At 38.2% G+C, this 18,834-nt stretch overlaps 1 protein-coding gene across 4 annotated transcripts in view; it reads left to right on the top strand.

Moving 5' to 3' along the window:
• The window catches only part of lzts2b (leucine zipper, putative tumor suppressor 2b), a 36,951-nt gene extending 18,681 nt beyond the window's left edge, over positions 1–18,270 (top strand). For 3 of the 4 annotated variants that reach the window (XM_051667895.1, XM_051667896.1, XM_051667894.1), the window contains 4 exons: positions 10,512–10,946; positions 13,430–13,969; positions 14,112–14,381; positions 16,546–18,270. In XM_051667895.1, the coding sequence (XP_051523855.1) occupies positions 10,539–10,946; positions 13,430–13,969; positions 14,112–14,381; positions 16,546–17,220 (1,893 nt within the window). In that variant the 5' untranslated portion in view covers positions 10,512–10,538 and the 3' untranslated portion in view covers positions 17,221–18,270. Of the gene's footprint in view, positions 1–4,264; positions 4,385–10,511; positions 10,947–13,429; positions 13,970–14,111; positions 14,382–16,545 lie in introns of those variants that run through there. The other variant, XM_051667897.1, reaches the window with a different exon arrangement.
• The last annotated feature ends 564 nt before the right edge of the window (positions 18,271–18,834 follow it).

The following is an 18,834-nucleotide window of genomic DNA, read 5'->3' on the forward strand; positions in this document are numbered from 1 at the left end:
ACACGTGCTAAAAGCTGGTACTGCCTCTTTAAGGAAATCTGGCATTTCTGTAATCAGCGTCTTTAAATTAGTGCATGTTAACGAGAGACTCGAAAGGCTTTATCTCATCTGTGCTATGTGTGATTAGAATTAAATGTTTCTTTTTTGTTGTTTATGATCAACAGCTGACTGTAAAGAACAGAAAGGGTTTCAAAAGAGACATTATTTAATGACAAATAGGTTGCGTGGATCTCTTCTTTGGAGACATTAAACTGGAACAACTTTTACTCTCACGAGCAGTTAAAGGATCTAGCTGCTGAATACTCCATCACTATACTACACAAGTACTGCTGAGTGAAATCTAAACATTTACCAGCCAGTTGCTAAATATATATACATTTTTAGTCATATAACTCGAAATTTTGGTGGCAAATGCAAGTGATTACCTCTCATAGTAGTGGAGGATTACACATAGAGTAAAAGATAGATCTTGGGATTTAAGAATCGATATTGAGTTCATTTGATAGTGAAAGAAATGAGGAACGTGATGCATCGGAAAATTTATATTTTTACCCACCACTAATGGTTAGATGGACCAATCAGATGTCTGCATTCTTTTACTTAGTGTAAAGGGCAAAATGGCATGTTTACCTATTTAAATGAATGTCAGGTGCGAATTATAGTCCTTACCAGGGGCACGTTCAATCTCAAAACGTTGTGCACCGTTTTGCTACGGTTTCTGGGTTGAATGACATGTTTCCTCGAAATGGTGTGAAACGGTGTGCAATGGGTTTTGAGGTAAGTTTTCTCTCGTTTGGTGGGTGTGACAGAGGTGTTACCCAATCAGAAGCGACGTGTATATAAACCCCGCCGTATTAAAAAGGCAATGCGCACAATGGATCCAACTGAAGTCCTTTACAGATGTGTCCACTGCAGCTTGGTGTATGCAACAATTGAAGACATTAGAAGAAATGTTTAACTTGTCATCCTGAAATGCGAGGCAAATGTTGGATCACCATAATTAGGAACCACAGTTTCCACATATCCCTTCACTCGATTGGGATGTTCTCTGCTATTCTGGACGGCAAGGGCAGTGACTGTAACATCGAGCATATTTTGTAGTATTAAACACGTATTTAAACCGATTTCATTAGGCTCTGAAAACTCTTCGAAAAGAACGCAAAGAATGGCCTTCTCAGCTGCCATAGTTGCAATGCTTGCGTAACACAACAGGGTGTTCAACGCACCACCGTTTCAGTTTAAATAAACGTTTTGCCACGTTTTGTCGGGGCTGAACATGCCCCAGGAATATCCTGTCTGTTGTTGTTTATGCTCAGGGACTTGCTATTGGCTGTTGTCATTGCATAATTAATTAGATACATCTGTGCAGGTTTTGGGGACTCTTTGGGTGTGTTATTAATTAACATTTAAATGTAATAGGGGGTTATAGTTTTCTCCAGGGGGCAGTAAGCGAATCTCCAGCTGTAAAAGTAACACGCAGCTCATACAGAGAACAAACCACACTTGATGCATTTTTCTAATTTTCAGATCTTTGTTTATCTTCACACAGCGACCTAAAAATGGTATGTTAATGACGCAACGAAACCAAGGCGCTCAAAGTATCCGTCTGACGCAGGGTGTACATTGATGCGTCCTTAGACAAGCCCTCATAATAAATCTCGAACTGATTGACTATTTTATTTTAGTTTAAATATAACTATTTATAATTATTTAATCATTATATATTGAATTATTTTTATTTGAGGTGCATTCTAAGCAAATACAGTTGAAGTCAGAAGTTTACATACACTTAGGTATAAGTCATTTAAACTAATTTTTTAACCACTCCACAGATTTAATATTGGCAAACTATATTTTTGACAAGTCGTTTATGACATCTACTATGTGCATGACATGAGTAATTTTTCCAACAATGTTTACAGACAGATTGTTTCACTTTTAATTGACTATATCACAATTCCACTGGGTCAGAAGTTTACATACACTAAGTTAACTGTGCCTTTAAACAGCTTGGAAAATTCTAGAAAATGACGTCAAGCTTTTAGACAATTAGCTTCTGATAGGAGGTGTACTGAATTGGAGGTGTACCTGTGGATGTATTTTAAGGCCTACCTTTAAACTCAGTGCCTCTTTGCTTGACATCACGGGAAAATCAAAAGAAATCAGCCAAGACGTCAGAAAAAAATTGACCTCCACAAGTCTGGTTCATCATTGAGAGCAATTTCCAAACGTCTGAAGGTACCACGTTCATCTGTACAAACAATAGTACGCAAGTATAAACACCATGGGACCACACAGCCATCATACCGCTCAGGAAGGAGATGCATTCTGTCTCCTAGAGATGAACGTAGTTTGGTGCGAAAAGTGCAAATCAATCCCAGAACAACAGATAAAAAGACCTTGTGAAGATACTGGAGGAAACAGGTAGACAAGTATCTATATCCACAGCAAAACGAGTCCTATATTGACATAACCTGAAAGGCTGCTCAGCAAGGAAGAAGCCACTGCTCCAAAACTGCCATAAAAAAGCCAGACGACAGTTTGCAAGTGCACATGGGGACAAAGATCTTACTTTCTGGAGAAATGTCCTCTGGTCTAATGAAACAAAAATTGAACTGTTTGGCCATAATGACCATCGTTATGTTTGGAGGAAAAAGGGTGAGGCTTGCAAGCGGAAGAACACCATCCCAGCCGTGAAGCATGGGGGTGGCAGCATCACGTTGTGGGGGTGCTTTGCTGCAGGTGGGACTGGTGCACTTCACAAAATAGATGGCATCATGAGGAAGGAAAATGATGTGGATATATTGAAGCAGCATCTCAAGACATCAGACAGGAAGTTAAAGCTCGGTCACAAATGGGTCTTCCAAATGGACAATGACCCCAAGCATACCTCCAAAGTTGTGGCAAAATGGCTTAAGGACAATAAAGTCAAGGTATTGGAGTGGCCATCACAAAGCCCTGACCTCAATCCGATAGAACATTTGTGGGCAGAACTGAAAAAGCGTGTGCGAGCAAGGAGGCCTACAAACCTGACTCAGTTACACCAGTTCTGTCTGGAGGAATGGGCCAAAATTCCAGCAACTTATTGTGAGAAGCTTGTGGAAGGATACCCAAAACGTTTGACCCAAGTTAAACAATTTAAAGGCAATGTTACCAAATACTAACTAAGTGTATGTAAACTTCTGACCCACTGGGAATGTGATGAAAGAAATAAAAGCTGAAATAAATCATTCTCTCTACTATTATTCTGACATTTCACATTCTAAAAATAAAGTAGTGATTCTAACTGACCTAAGACAGGGAATGTTTTCTACGATTAAATGTCAGGAATTGTGAAAAACTGAGTTTAAATGTATTTGGCTAAAGCGTATGTAATCTTCTGACTTCAACTGTATTTATGTATGCGATTAATTGCGATTAATTAGATTAAGTAATCAGCATACCATGTAATTAATTAGATTAAAAAATCTTAAAGCTATTGACAGTTAGTTTTATTTTTAGTTACCCTGGGTGAGATTAGTGTTCCTTTGAGTTAGGTGTGATCCTGTTTGATACAGCTGAAGATTGATCTATTTACTGCAAGTGCAAGTCATTAGTGTGATCATTATTGGCTATCATTGGTAGGAAACTAATTACTTATTGGTGCTAGTCATTTCTATCCATTTAACATTGATACTCTACTACTCGTAACGCCAGAAACGCGCATGTTTTCATGTCAGCCCAAGTTCAGTTGAGGTGTAGGGTAAAAGTGGAAGGAGGGGTTCTGGCGCACCTGTCACCATGTGAATTATACAGCAGAGATTTTCCACATTGATGTATTTGTGAGTCCCTGAGGTTTGGTCTTAGATCTGTGGATCAGGGCATCCCAGAATACAAGTTTAGTAGCTGCTAGTGTAAAACTGAGCAGGTGTGTAAGGTCAAAAAATGCATCGCTAAGATGTCTTTGTCAAAATTAATAAACACAAACTATGCAATACTTACTGACTCCTGGAGTTCATACACACACTCACACATATTAAATGATGATTTAATGGATTCACTCTCATATTGAAATGCATTTGCTACTTTCAAAACTTTATAGTGTTTACATGGCTAAAGGAGACGAATAGTGTGTGTGTTGAGTATTGTATAATAGTGGATTATTCCAACCATCTGTACTGAGGTAACAGAAAAGAAGGAAGAAACTGAAGGACAGGGAGAGAGAGCGAGAGAGCTCAAGGAGGGGTTTGGGAACAAGAGCTGATCTCTCTGGGATGTGAGTGAGCTTCATTTTACACACACATGCAGAGAAAGAGGAAGAGTGAAGTATTTCAGTCATTGAAAGTAAGTTTGATCAGCTGGATCAGTAGGAGAAACGCAAACATCATGCAGGACTTAACATCAGGTATGTGACTAATGGACAAGTGTGTGTGTGTTTGTGTGTGTGTGTATCTGCAAGCTGAATCAGTGTCATATTACAGACATTTAGAGTACAATCTTAGCAACATGAGTGACCTTATTAAAACTCAGTTGCTCCGTCTTTCATATATCATGAAACTTATCAACTTTGTCTCAGATGTTTCTTCTAAAATGTCTTTGTTGACATACAGTAAGAGTATAGAGATGGAAAATGAATGAGGGAAAAAAAAAAAAGATTTTCTGATTAATCCCAATCTTCATTTTAACAATCTCGACATTGATTCTAAAAAACCCAAGATTGATCTTTCACTCTATGTGGTAACCCTCTCTAATGCAAGTACATCACTCGCATGTGCAATTAAATCTCATGTTATGCAACTAAAAATGTCTATGATTGTCCACTGGCTAGTAAATGTTCATGTTTCACTCAACAGTGATTGAGTAATCTAGTGGAGATGAAGTTATTAGCACAGAGGTCCTTTCACTGCGTGTTGAGAGTAAAAGTTTGGATGAGATCCACACAATGCATTTGTCATTGAATAATGTCTCTTTAATATCCTTTCTGATCTTTACAGTCAGTTGTTGATCAAAAACGAAAATAGAAACATTTCATTCCAATTAAGGAGCCATTGGACTCCACTCTCGTTAATAGTCGCTCAACTAAAACACTTTTATGAGACAATCGCTGAACTGACGCTATTCTTAAAGAGACAGTACCGTTTTACCACTTGTTACATATCAATGTAAATACTTGTAAATAGTATAAATAATGTATGTAAATTATAAATATGTAATACTTTTTGATGGAATACGTGGAATTTTTACATTTTTAAAAAGCTCAAATGTGACCAAAAAACAATCTGTAAAATGTATATTTTCCTAATGTACCTAGTTAGAAGATCCCCTGTATAATTAACAGACGAGATAGTTTCTTTCATATGTAAGCAAAATAAACATTATACCTGAAATGTATGAAACTCAAGACGAGATGTGTGAGATAACTGGAGATAGCAGGAGACTTGAAGTCAACATGAAACAATATTCACAACAAATTTTACTTCTGTAATGAGACATTTCTGAGTGAAATTGTCTACTGAATGAGCTAAAATAAACCAAATGTCTCATTTTTCTCTCCTTTTAATCTCATTGCTGTCTTGGAGAAAATGTCAGATTAGTGAGAGAGAGGAAAGTAGGAGACAGAGAATACTGAAAGGGTTTCCCTTCAAGTCACGCTGTTCTAGACTGTGTGTGTGTGTGTGTGTGTGTGTGTGTGTGTGCACGTGTGTGTCTTTGTGAGTGTGTATGTGTGTGTCTGTGTGTGTGTGTGTGCGTGTGCGCGTGTGTCTTTGTGAGTGTGTGTGTGTGTGTCTGTGTGTTCGCACAGGGTTGTAGTCTCATTTCAGTTAAAGCAGCACTATGAATATTACACCGGCCTGCACCACAGTGTTTACTTGTATGTATGTGCGTGTGTGTGTAATAGGGCTGCAACTAATGATTAGTTTGATAATTGATTAATGATTTTTTTTCTCCCATTTTCTCCCCAATTTGGAATGCTCAATTCCCAATGCGCTCTAAATCCTCGTGGTGCCGTAGTGATTCGCCTCAATCCGGTCAATCCACGCATCTTATCACATGGCTTGTTGACCATGTTACCGCGGAGACGTAGCGCGTGTGAAGGCTTCACACTATTCTCCGCGGCATCCACGCACAACTCACCACGCGCCCCACCGAGAGTGAGAACCACATTATAGTGACCACGAGGAGGTTACCCCATGTGACTCTAACCTCCCTAGCAACCGGGCCAATTTGGTTGCTTAGGAGACCTGGCTGGAGTCACTGGATTCGAACTCGCGACTCCAGGGGTGGTAGTCGATTAATCTAACGATTATGAGAACGATTATTCGACTATTTGGTGATTATTGCAACGATTAATTGTTAGCTCTTAATAGATTATGCAGCTTGTGCCCCGAGGTTGTATTAAATGTGCTTACTAACAATAAAGAGGACAAAATCATATTTTAAAAATACCTGTAAATGACATTCACTGAATTAACAGGGGAAAATACTTTTAAGTTTAATTCAGTAAAGAAATTAACTGCATAAAATCCTCTTGTTATCAAGTGTTTTTGTCTTGTTTTCCATTTAAAATTGTCTAAAAATCCTTAAATCAAGATACATTTACTTGAGAAGCAACATATAAGATATTTAGACGTGCTTTAAGAGAATGTATCTTAAATATTAGTGTATTTTGTATATAAATGTATTTTTTCACTTGGTTATACTTCTGCAAGTGCAGTAAAGACAAAATATACTTATATTCAAGATCTATTCTCTAAAAGCAAGTCTAAATATCTTATATGCTGCTTCTCAGGTCAATGCATCTTTTTTAAAGGATTTTTAGATATTTTAAAATATTTGTATTTTTAATATTATATTCAACATTCTCAGATAACAGTTTTTGTCTTCTGCAGTATATCTGCTAAAGTAAAAAGAGTTTTAGTTATTTATATTGGAAAACAAGCCAAAACAAAAACAAATCAAAAATGTATTTTGTTGCCGTGTATAATGGGGTGAAGACTACCCTCTCTCACCTTTCTGTTCACTTCAATCCATCTTTAAATCGAACAAACTCTCTCTTATTAATAAAGCTGCATATTGACAATGTTCTTCACGATAAGAAACACGCAGTGACACATATATTAAGATTCAATAAGTCGCGAGCAATCACGTTATAATCTAGCTGCATTAAGCATGTGCGCTCGAGGGATGAGCATCCCGTGACAGAGTGTGCATCAGACGGGTGCAGTTTCAGTCTCTTTCCCTTAGATCGGGACATTCGCATGACTCATAGAAGAGAAATGACCGTTTCAGAGTTTGTAGTTATTTACATGATCTGCTTCCTTATTATTTGAACTTTAATAAAGCTGTAACGCATTAAATATAACCGCATTAAAGATGTAACGCATTAAAGCTGTAACGCATTAAATATAAGTGCATTAAAGATGTAACGCATTAAAGCTGTAACACATTAAATATAAGTGCATTAAAGCTGTAATGCATTAAATATAACTGCATTAAAGATGTAACGCATTAAATATAACCGCATTAAAGATGTAACGCATTAAATATAACCGCATTAAAGATGTAACGCATTAAATATAACCGCATTAAAGCTGTAACGCATTAAATATAACCGCATTAAAGATGTAACGCATTAAATATAAGTGCATTAAAGATGTAACACATTAAATATAAGTGCATTAAAGATGTAACGCATTAAATACAACCGCATTAAAGATGTAACGCATTAAATATAACCGCATTAAAGATGTAACGCATTAAATATAACCGCATTAAAGATGTAACGCATTAAATATAACCACATTAAAGATGTAACGCATTAAATATAACCGCATTAAAGATGTAACGCATTAAATATAACCGCATTAAAGATGTAACGCATTAAATATAACCGCATTAAAGATGTAACGCATTAAATATAAGTGCATTAAAGATGTAACGCATTAAATATAACCGCATTAAAGATGGAACGCATTAAATATAACCGCATTAAAGATGTAACGCATTAAATATAAGTGCATTAAAGATGTAACGCATTAAATATAACCGCATTAAAGATGTAATGCATTAAATATAACCGCATTAAAGATGTAACGCATTAAATATAACCGCATTAAAGATGGAACGCATTAAAGTGCATTAAAGATGGACCGCATTAAATATAACCGCATTAAAGATGTAACGCATTAAATATAACCACATTAAAGATGTAACGCATTGAATATAACCGCATTAAAGATGTAACGCATTAAATATAACCGCATTAAAGATGTAACGCATTAAATATAACCGCATTAAAGATGTAACGCATTAAATATAACCGCATTAAAGATGTAACGCATTAAATATAACTGCATTAAAGATGGAACGCATTAAAGTGCATTAAAGATGGACCGCATTAAATATAACCGCATTAAAGATGTAACGCATTAAATATAACCACATTAAAGATGTAACGCATTAAATATAACCGCATTAAAGATGTAACGCATTAAATATAACCACATTAAAGATGTAACGCATTAAATATAACTGCATTAAAGATGGAATGCATTAAAGTGCATTAAAGATGGACCGCATTAAATATAACTGCATTAAAGATGGAATGCATTAAAGTGCATTAAAGATGGACCGCATTAAATATAACCGCATTAAAGATGTAACGCATTAAATATAACCGCATTAAAGATGTAACGCATTAAATATAACCGCATTAAAGATGTAATGCCGGGGTGTTTCCTTTAAAATGCTCTGGCTCCACTTATTCCACAATGAGAGTGCTTCTGTACTACTTGTTTAGTATTTTTGCATTATAATTCCCTCATACTGTGTGATCTACATCAGCTGAAGCTGTTTGGAAAGTTTAGAGTGCATCTGTGATTTGTGTAATTCTTCCTCTCCTCAGTCAGGTGTGAACTGCAGTGATGCTCTCACGCGTCATCATTAGAGTTTAATGTGATCTCATGTTACGTTAAGATCAAACGACTATTCAACAATGAAAATTTTTGTCGACAATTTATTATTGTGTGTGTGTGTGTGTGGGCAGGTTTAAGTGGTTTACGAGGATTTTTTTTAGGTTATAAACTGGTAATTACAAGGGTATTATGCTATAAATGTAGTTTATGAGGACATTTCTAGTGTACCCATAAATTAAATCACTTAACATACTAAACAATGTTTTATTGAAAATGTAAAAATGCAGAAAGTTTTTTGTGAGGGTTAGGTTTAGGGGTAGGGTTAGGGTTAGGGGATAGAATCTATAGTTTGTACAGGATAAAAATCATTATGTCTATGGAGAGTCCTCATAATGATAGCTGCACCAACATGTGTGTGTGTGAGAGTGTGTATGTGTGTATATGTTTGTGTGTGTGTATGTGTTTGTGTGTGTGTGTGTGTATGTGTCTGTGTGTGTGCTGTGGGCAGTACAGCTGTATTTTATTCCAGGTCAGTTGTTTCTCTCTGTGGGACATTGTATTTCATGTTGTATTTAATGTTTATGGAGCGTTTGCTGCACACAGGAAGTGATGTGGCTCACTGATGGTGCATAAATCTGCATGAAAACACTGTTCAGATGTCACCTGATCCTAGTTCAGCTGCGTCACATGAATCATTTCAGGTGGTCAATGCTTCATGTTTAAGCAGCTTTTATAAAGTTATATTTGGTTACAGACGTCTAAATTGAAGCTAACACTGTCTTTCTCTGTGAGAACAGTATCAACACTGATCATGTGTTTATTATTAGAGCAGATATGGTTCATTTCCATATCGTGGTGAAAGGAAACACTGGAACCAGCAGACACACAGAAGCGTTATAAAGCTTTAGACTCTGTAATATGAGCAGACAGACTTAATCAGCTTAAGTGCTCATATTGTTTAAAATTGTCAAGGCAGCTCAAACTAGGATTCATTTCTCTAATCCGTCTGGATTATTCCCAAACGCTGAGCGCAAGTAAGGCGTCTGGAATTAGCTCTCGTAATTAGCCCAAACTAACCTTGAGAGAGACATTAACTCTGCTGAGATTATAGTTCAGTCAAGAGTGACATTAGCTCTGAATGTTTATGAAATGATGTTTTAGTATTGACTCTTGTCAGGCTGATGTGAAATGATGATCAACACCAGAGGAACGCAGTCTTGACTGTGATCAAACAGATTATCAAGCTCTTTGGTTTTACATCACAATTACTGTCTGGTGTGTTGAAATTCAACTCTGCAGCAAGGTGAATCTCGAGGAGTATTTACTATTAGGCACCCGCGAACCGCACCCTAGTTCGTAAAACAGCGTTCACATTATCCAAACTATCCGAACTTTGACGTCATTCGACCCTGGGTGCACACCAAAAGCGCTAGTGTGAAAGCACTAAGAGTCCTCTGCCCTTTACACATGCGGCTTGATTTTGTGCTGTTATCAGTCATGACCACATGAGGGCACTACACACCTCATACACACAACCTCCATAAATGTGTGTGTAGTTTTACTGTGATTCAGTAAAAAGAGAATTCTTCAGTACCTGACTCTCTTTCCTGTGTTCAGGTTTTCTGAATTCACCAATCAACAGTCATGGCACTAGTCCAGTCTCTCCCGGTGTCCATTGACCATCCAGCACCAGCTCTGGACCCTCGTCTCCATCGGCGCTCCCCGACCGGAGCGATGGGTGCAGTCAGCAGCATGATGCCCAGCCAGATCTCCTATCATGACCGAGCCAACCTAGAGGTCAGCACCAAATTCCGTAAGGGAACGCCGGGGTCAGGACGGCTGCTGTCAGACTCCTCAAAGGAGTTTCTAGTTGGCAGTCGCACTCCGTCCAGTAAGAGGAGGGCTATTGTGGGCAAGGGGAAGGGCTTTGGTGGTCGTTCATACTCGCATGAAGACTTGATAAGAGACTGGGACGATAATCATTTGGATGTGGGTTTGACTGGAGTGGACGGACCTCCAAAACTTGTCCCTGTGTCTGGACAGTTAGAAACGGTGAGTACAGTCACAGTGATTTTGTAACGTAGCAGATATAAACACAGAGACAGCACGCAACCGCGAAAGCCATCTGGGTAGCACACGCTGATGGGATAACTGTCCTACTTACTCTTATGCCATCTCAAACTTGAATGACTTTATTCTGTGAAACACAAAAACTGATGAGTGTTTGTCCAGAAAATGCATATATGCGCTCTGTGCATGCCTCAACCACGAGAAGTGTAATCCAGCTTAAAATCATAATCACCAAAGAGACTGCAGATGTCAAGGTTGAGCTTGGAAGTTTTGGACCCGATTTACTTCCATTGTAAGGACAAAAACACCTCATATCTCTATCAAAATATCTTAGTTGGGCTCCCCCGAAGAAAGAAAGTCATACAAGTTTGAGGCGGCATGTGGGCGAGTAAATGATGATTAAAGTTTGTCTCAGATGTTTCTCCTAAAATGTTTTTGGAAAAATCAAAATAGACACTCGATTCAATTGTTGACATACTGTACAGTAAAAGTATAGAGCTATACAATTAATCTGAATGACATAATCACAGATCATTTGGTCTTGGAAGAATCTGAGAATTGTTGGAGTTCATATTGAGGTTTTTTACTGTAGGGTCACACGGTTTTGGGTACGTGTTGGGTTCGTGGACCATGCACATCAATTGCATCACGTCTCAAGCACTTTACCACCATCGGGCTGTATGGTTCCGAGCATGGTGAGAAACAGTTCCAGTAGCATTTCCACATGAGCATAGTTCAGGGCAGCATTTCTCAAAAGCATCGTAAGCCTAAGTAGATCGTAGAAACCATTGGTGCCAATGGTCTCTACGATCAACTTAAGCTTGCGATGCTTTTGAGAAATGCCGCCCAGTACGGTACGTTTACAAACCATTCTCGGCCAAGATTTCTCAGCATGGTTGGCTAACCCTAGTGAGGACAGAGAACCGTGCCGGTAGAACGCCTGTTGTGACGTGACGACTCACGATCAGTCACTTTCACAGTCAGTCCATTCTTATCCTGATTAGAAAGGTTAGGTTAGGGTTAGTTAAATGCAGAAGCACACTGAAAAAAGAAACCGTAATCATTCTAACCAGCCTGGATTGGTACGGAATGGCACGGTTCCACAACGAGAACCATTCGGCCCGATAGTGGAAAAGTGCTTTAGGTTTTGTCAGCGTATCACTTTTAAAAATGAAGTCTCGAGACCTTTTTCATTCTAGACGTTTTCTGTTTAGTTGTTTTTGAATGCAAGAACGTGTCCTGTGTGAACAGCTACTAAGACTTGTTTTTGGATCTACAGCTTTTGTTGATCTTGAAAAAAAGAAACATAGCCCTGACCCCAACCTTAAAGGGATAGTTCACCCAAAAATGAATATTCTGTCATTGTTTACTCACCCCTGTGTTATAACTTCATATGACTTTCTTTTTCTTAATACAAAGGGAGAAATTAAATTGAAAGTATTTCAGAAGTCTAATAAATTATTCCATGAGACTCATGATTGTTATGAAAGCATACGATAAGATTTGATGAGAAACAAACTGAAATCTAATGTATTATTTAGTGAAAATGTTCACTGACCGTTGATCTCCTGTGTGTGTTCATGATAGGACACGAGAGCAACAGTTCACACAGCCTCATCGTAACATTGGGGCGTTCAAGTAAAAACTTGTTTATCTAAAAACAGGTCCTCTACAGTGATAGTGACACAGAACATAACAGGATTTTGGACCTGTACCAGTTCACAGTGGACGGAGTTAACCACGCAATACCGAAAATAGAAAACAAGTGATCGATAGAATGTTTTGTAGCTTGTCACTGTTGGTTAGGACAAAAACTCTGAAAAAGATAGAAAATATACCTTTTATCGTGTGTCGTTTGCCGTCAGTTTAGGACACGGTGTGACTTTGGCTGCCTGCAGCCTCCTCTATGTTTCTGTTTGATTTCTGAGTACTCCGTTCAAAACAATAAGGCTGGGCATAGAAATGCATCAATTCTTGGACTACAAACTCTTCAGACATGTTTAGTAAGTTCTGTTCTTTGTTTTGTGTACAGCTGTGTTGTGTTATGTTGTCACTATCGCTGTGGAGGACCTGTTTTTAGATAAACAAAATGAGTTTTCGCTTTATACTTTTATGTCCTTTTAAAGCTTGAAGAGGTGGTCACCATAAACTGCCATTGTATGACATCACTGAGCACAAAATGTTTTCACAATTTCTCCATTTGTGTTAAGAAAAAGAAAGAAAGTCATGTAGTGTTATAACAACACAGGGGTGAGTAAACAATGACTGAATATGCATTTTTGTGTGAACTAATCCTTTAACCCTAAACAAATAACTAGCCCTAAAATCAAAGGGAAATGATATGTTGATTAGATTGCTGTTTAAGTTCCCTTGCACTACCATGCAACATGGATTATTTCACTTTTATCATGGTAAAGTTCTGAGTTTCTTCATTATTTCTGATGATCATTCATGTTTTCCTACAGAACATTCAGCAGGCCTTGATCAGACCCACTGCCTTCAAACCCGTCGTCTCCAAGAGTCGCAATGCAGTGCAGTACCTTTCTCCACGATTAGGTGGCGCTCTATCAGGCAGCCAGGGAAACCTCAGCATTTTTTCTCAAGGAGATGAGGACCTTGCAACCATAACGATGGAACGACGCAGTTCTTACAGTGGAGCTCGCAACGGTTTGTTCAGCCAGTCTTTTACCATTACGGACACCGCAAGGAACTCCTTAACAAACATCTCATCATATAACGGCCCCGTATATAACCAAAGTGAGGTGACCAAACATCACGGACACTCAAACTCTGACAGTGGACGTTCCTCGTCCAGTAAGAGCACAGGGTCTCTGGGTGGTCGCTGTCAGCCGCTGTCAGATATGTGCTTCGGTGGACCCTCTCCTCCGCACATCGAGGCCTACGAAGTGATTGTGAGAGACTTGGAGGAGAAGCTGAGAGAGAGAGACCTGGAACTTCAGCAGCTCAGGGAGAACCTGGATGACAACGAAGCAGCAATCTGTCAGGTTAGTAAGGCGGTGATCTCTTCTACGAATATTAAAGGGATATGCCAATGGTTGAGCCAGTCTGATTAGGTCCGGCCAAGTCAATCACTAGTTTCTAACAGATTATCTGGGGTCATAGTCTTGGGTGTCTTTCTCGCTGCAGGTGTACGAGGAGAGACAGAAGCGCACAGAGCTGGAGATGGAGGAGTTCAGACAGACCTGTGCTGCTAAAATGCAGAAAGCGTCTCAGAAAGCGCAACGAGATCAACAGCTAGTGCAGCTGCAAGTGTTTCAGCTGCAACAGGAGAAGAAGAAACAGCAGGAGGATTTCACACAGCTGCTGCAAGAACGACAGAGACTCGAGGAGCGCTGCGCCACTTACGAAAGAGAACACACACAGCTCGGCCCCAGACTGGAGGAGACCAAATGGGAGGTGAGGACTCAAACTACAACAGAGGAAGTGGTGTTACGTGAATTACTTACGAGAATATTCCGGGTTCAATACAAGTTAAGCTCAATCGACAGCATTTGTGGCATAATGTTGATTAACACAAAAAAAAAAAATATTTGACTCGTCCCTCCCTTTCTTTAACCCTCCTATGATATTGAAAAATGGCACCTCCCTTTGGTATTTGGGGTCATTTTTGACCGGAAGGTGTCAGATGTTTAATCCTTTTTTTTTTTTATAATGATAATGATACCATTTCTTCTTCCCTGCAGTAAGAACAATAAAATTATGCATTTCTTTTGGTATTTTATTATATTTTTTTATCTTATTTACATACAAATTAAATTCTAAATGTTACCATTCATTTGCATATAAAAATAAGCAATTTTATTGAAAGAAATAAATAAAATCAGAACCTACACTTCTAAAGTTGAAACATGAAGAAAATATGAGAATGTGACATAAATTGGAGGCAGATTTCTGCCATCTGGTGAACAAAATATAAATAACATGAGTTGAACATCATGTCATGTCAGTAACAGCCAGTAGATGACTGTAGACACATACTGTGTAATCTGATGACTCGTTGTAACCTCATTTTATATTTTATCACAAGATATACATTTAGATATATATTTAGACATTATCAAACTATTATTTGTCAAAGTTTAGCATTTTAAATTGATTTGAAGTGTAAGTTTTTGCAGTCCAGTATGCTGCAGTCAAACCTGACCATGGTGTTACAAAGAGAAGACACAGAATAAACATTTTATACCAATAATTTATTTCAAACATAAACATTTAATAACTCAAAGTAAATGCATAATAATGTCAAGAAAATGAACATCAAGAAACAGAAATGAACTGCAAAATTCTGCAAATTCTATTAGAGTATAAAACAGAAGAATCAGAGTAAACATTTTGCAATTTCAAACTTTCTGTATGGCTGTAGAGCTCCACTTATTGATGCCCTGGTTCTGAGTGTGTGTGTGTGTGTGTGTGTGTGTGTTCTGCATTGTGAGTGTGTTATTGTGTCACCTCTTCATTTCTGAGTGAGTGTGTTTAACATTATGGCTGATTTATTGTTTTTGTTTTGTTTAGTTTTTTATGTACAAAAGCTCTGTGTTATAGTCTCACCAGTTCATATTTCTGTGTTTGTGTGTGAATGGGTGTGTATATTTTGCACTGAGGATGTTTTAGAGTCTCATCCTGTAATTTATTCCTTGTTTTTTTTTTCTGCATTGTGGCCGATTTATTTATTGTATTTCACGGATTAAAAAAATAAATAAAAAATTGCTGTTTTTTTTTTTTTTACCGTGAATACCAAACGTGTCGCTTTTTTTAATTATTTATTTATTTTTTACGACCACTTAGACATATCGAATAAAGCCCTTTTTTTATGTTCAGATGGCAAATGGAGGAAAAAAATCGTTTTGTACTGCTCAGATAAAGGAAACTATTTTTATTAAATAAGGAAAATGTATTTCGGTCAAAAATGACCTAATACCATAGGAGGATTAAAAAAAAGCAAAAATCGAGGTTACAGCGAGGCACTTACAACGGAAGTGAATGCGACCGATATTTAGAAACTTTAAAGGCAGGAATGTGAATCTTATAATTTTATAAAAGCACTTGGATTAATTCTTCTATTAAAACTCATGAATCATTTGAGCTGTAAAGTTGTTTAAATTGACGTTTTAGGCTTTTAGGGTTTATGGCATTACGTCATGGCAACAAAGTTGTAAAATTGGAGATAACTTTACACAGATGCGTAATGCAAATCATGTTAACACACATATTGTTTATGTCTTGTGTCTATACTTTTGAAACAGTGAGTATTTTAACATTGGGATTGGTCCCATTCACTTCCGTGTCTCACTGTAACACAGATTTTTGCTTTTTTTAAAGAAAAGGAGGGACGAATCGAAATTAATTTTTGTGGTAATCAACATGATGCCACAAATGCTGTCGATTGACCTTACTGAACCCGGAATATTCCTTTAATAGTTCCAGTTACAAAATAAAAACTACTTACAATGGATTTTGGATTTCAACAGATTTCAAGCCCTTTATTTTCTCAGCTGGTTCTGAAATGTGAACATGTTAAACTGTTAATAATTTATATCTCACACTTTACTGTAACTGTCAGGTGTGCCAGAAGTCCGGTGAGATTTCATTATTGAAGCAGCAGTTGAAAGACCTGCAGGCCGATCTGTCTCAGCGTGTTGGTGAACTCATGACTCTGCGCGGGCAGCTGAGGGAAGTTCGCGCAGAGCTGCAGACGTGTCAGAGTCAGCTGCAGGAGGTGCACACGGCCTCTCGTACCCGAACTCTTGAGCTCGAGGTGTGTGAGAATGAACTGCAGCGTCGCAAGAGTGAAAACGAGCTGCTGAGAGAGAAAATGAGCTGTCTCGAAGGGGAGTCGTCTCGTCTGCGCGAGGCTCTGAGCGCCACGCACGTCCATAACTCATCCTCCTACAGAGGGGGCGGGGAGGAGCAGCGGCTGACCAATGAAAGTGAGGAGTTAAAGGGATCCAAGCAGCAGATCGACAGGCTGAAGGCGGAGCTTGCTTACGAACGCCAGAGTTTGTCCAATCAGGCCGCAACCTTCGAGAGTGAGAGGAAGAGTTGGGAAGAGGAGAAAGATAAAGTGATTCGATATCAGAAACAGTTACAGCAGAACTACGTACAGATGTACAAACGGAACCGTGCACTGGAGCGATCTCTGCGTGAACTCAGTCTTGAGCTGGAGTCCAGAGAGCAGGACGATGAAAGCAGCGGTAATGAAGTCACCTTTGATGACATCGCTGCTACGGAGATCTAACATCCATCTTCAAACGTGTAACATTGTTTGAGAAACTAGTAATGGAATAAATTAAATATGGTCTACTGCCAGTACTAGTTCTGCATTAAATGCAACTAAGAGCAGTTATTTTGAGGTCACAGTACAGTTACAACCCATCTTTCGTTTATCATGATTTGTGTTGCCCAAGAATTAGAGAAACTTCAATAATTACGATAGGGCTTCACTCAAAGTGTCATTCATTATTCTGGGATAGTAACTCAAAACAATGTGGCACACAGTACTGTCATATTTATTTGAATACTGAGGGTTTAATTAAACTTACTGAAGTGAACTTTAGTGGCATTCATGTATTTGAGTAGAATTCACATCATGAACGCAGCATTATTTAACACTTAAGTCAGGTAAGATTCCATGCACTCTGGATTTAAGGGACATAAACCATTTCTAGTTTTCTAAAACACTCATGACTGTTATATTTGTACCCAAATAAAACACTGTCACTGTTGAGATGAATTGTGGACTTTGCCTATGAAGTGTATCATATAGAAGTCACTGTGAGTAGACCAAAGCATTGCGAGAAACTGCTCTGTATCTTGTGGGTGATTCTTGTGGTGGTATTGTAATTTTATAATTAACAGTGTTTGTATGAAGTCAATACGTTGTATATTTTTTGTGTTGTATATTTAATGTTCCTATAAGCTGTTGGTAATTAAACACCTGCAATGAATAACATATGCTGTTTTTATTCAAATATTAATGTACTTAAAGAGCCCGAAACAACTTTTTTGTAAATACTGACCTTAATCATGAAGTGTTAAAATGGTCATCTGAGCTCTTAAATCCGGAGTTTACAAATATGTTCATGTCCCAAAGTGTCTTGGGAGCATACAGTTAATTTTTTGGGACGGTTGTGAATTCTGAATAATTCAGAAAGTGGTACATCAAGTTTGTTTCCCGTAAAACTGACACAGATGAATCAGGCAATGTCAGTTTATTTTCCTGACATTCCAGAATAATCTATCATCTGTGGAATGTTGATTGCATTATGCCTATTAATTAAATGGGTCATGACACCTTGTGTTATTATTTTAATATGTTTGTTGAGGTTCTCTTATAATGTTAAAGTTTCTAGCATGAAAAACAAAAACCAGTTGTATATTTGTGAAACATGATCGTTTTCCGCCCTCATTCCGACCCTCTGTCTGAAACTCTCGGTTTTGGTGCTGCTTCTCCTTTAAGACTTGACAGTACACGCCCACTGTTCTGATTGGCTCTCTGCTCATGACTGACCTGCTCTGCTCACTTCTGCTGGGCGGGGCTACTGAAGTGATTAAATGTAAAGAAGGCGTTGATGTGTTGTTGTGGAGGCGGTCAGATGCAAACGTCTATAACAGTGTGACATCACAAAGAGGAGGAAGTCGAGAACGAGTCATTTTGGCAGATTGGTTTCAACAAATGCTCTTTTTGCAGTGAGGAGAAAGTTTTGAGTTCTGAAACTTACAGTATGTTTATAGTACAATGACAACTGAGTGTAAGAATAAAACACACACACACACACACACACACAGATATCAGAGTAATAGGAACTGGATTTTTTTTCCACATTGTGGTCCTAAAAACAGGCTTCATTTT

Source organism: Myxocyprinus asiaticus, chromosome 32 (assembly GCF_019703515.2).
Source record: "Myxocyprinus asiaticus isolate MX2 ecotype Aquarium Trade chromosome 32, UBuf_Myxa_2, whole genome shotgun sequence".
Classification (NCBI taxonomy): domain Eukaryota; kingdom Metazoa; phylum Chordata; class Actinopteri; order Cypriniformes; family Catostomidae; genus Myxocyprinus; species Myxocyprinus asiaticus.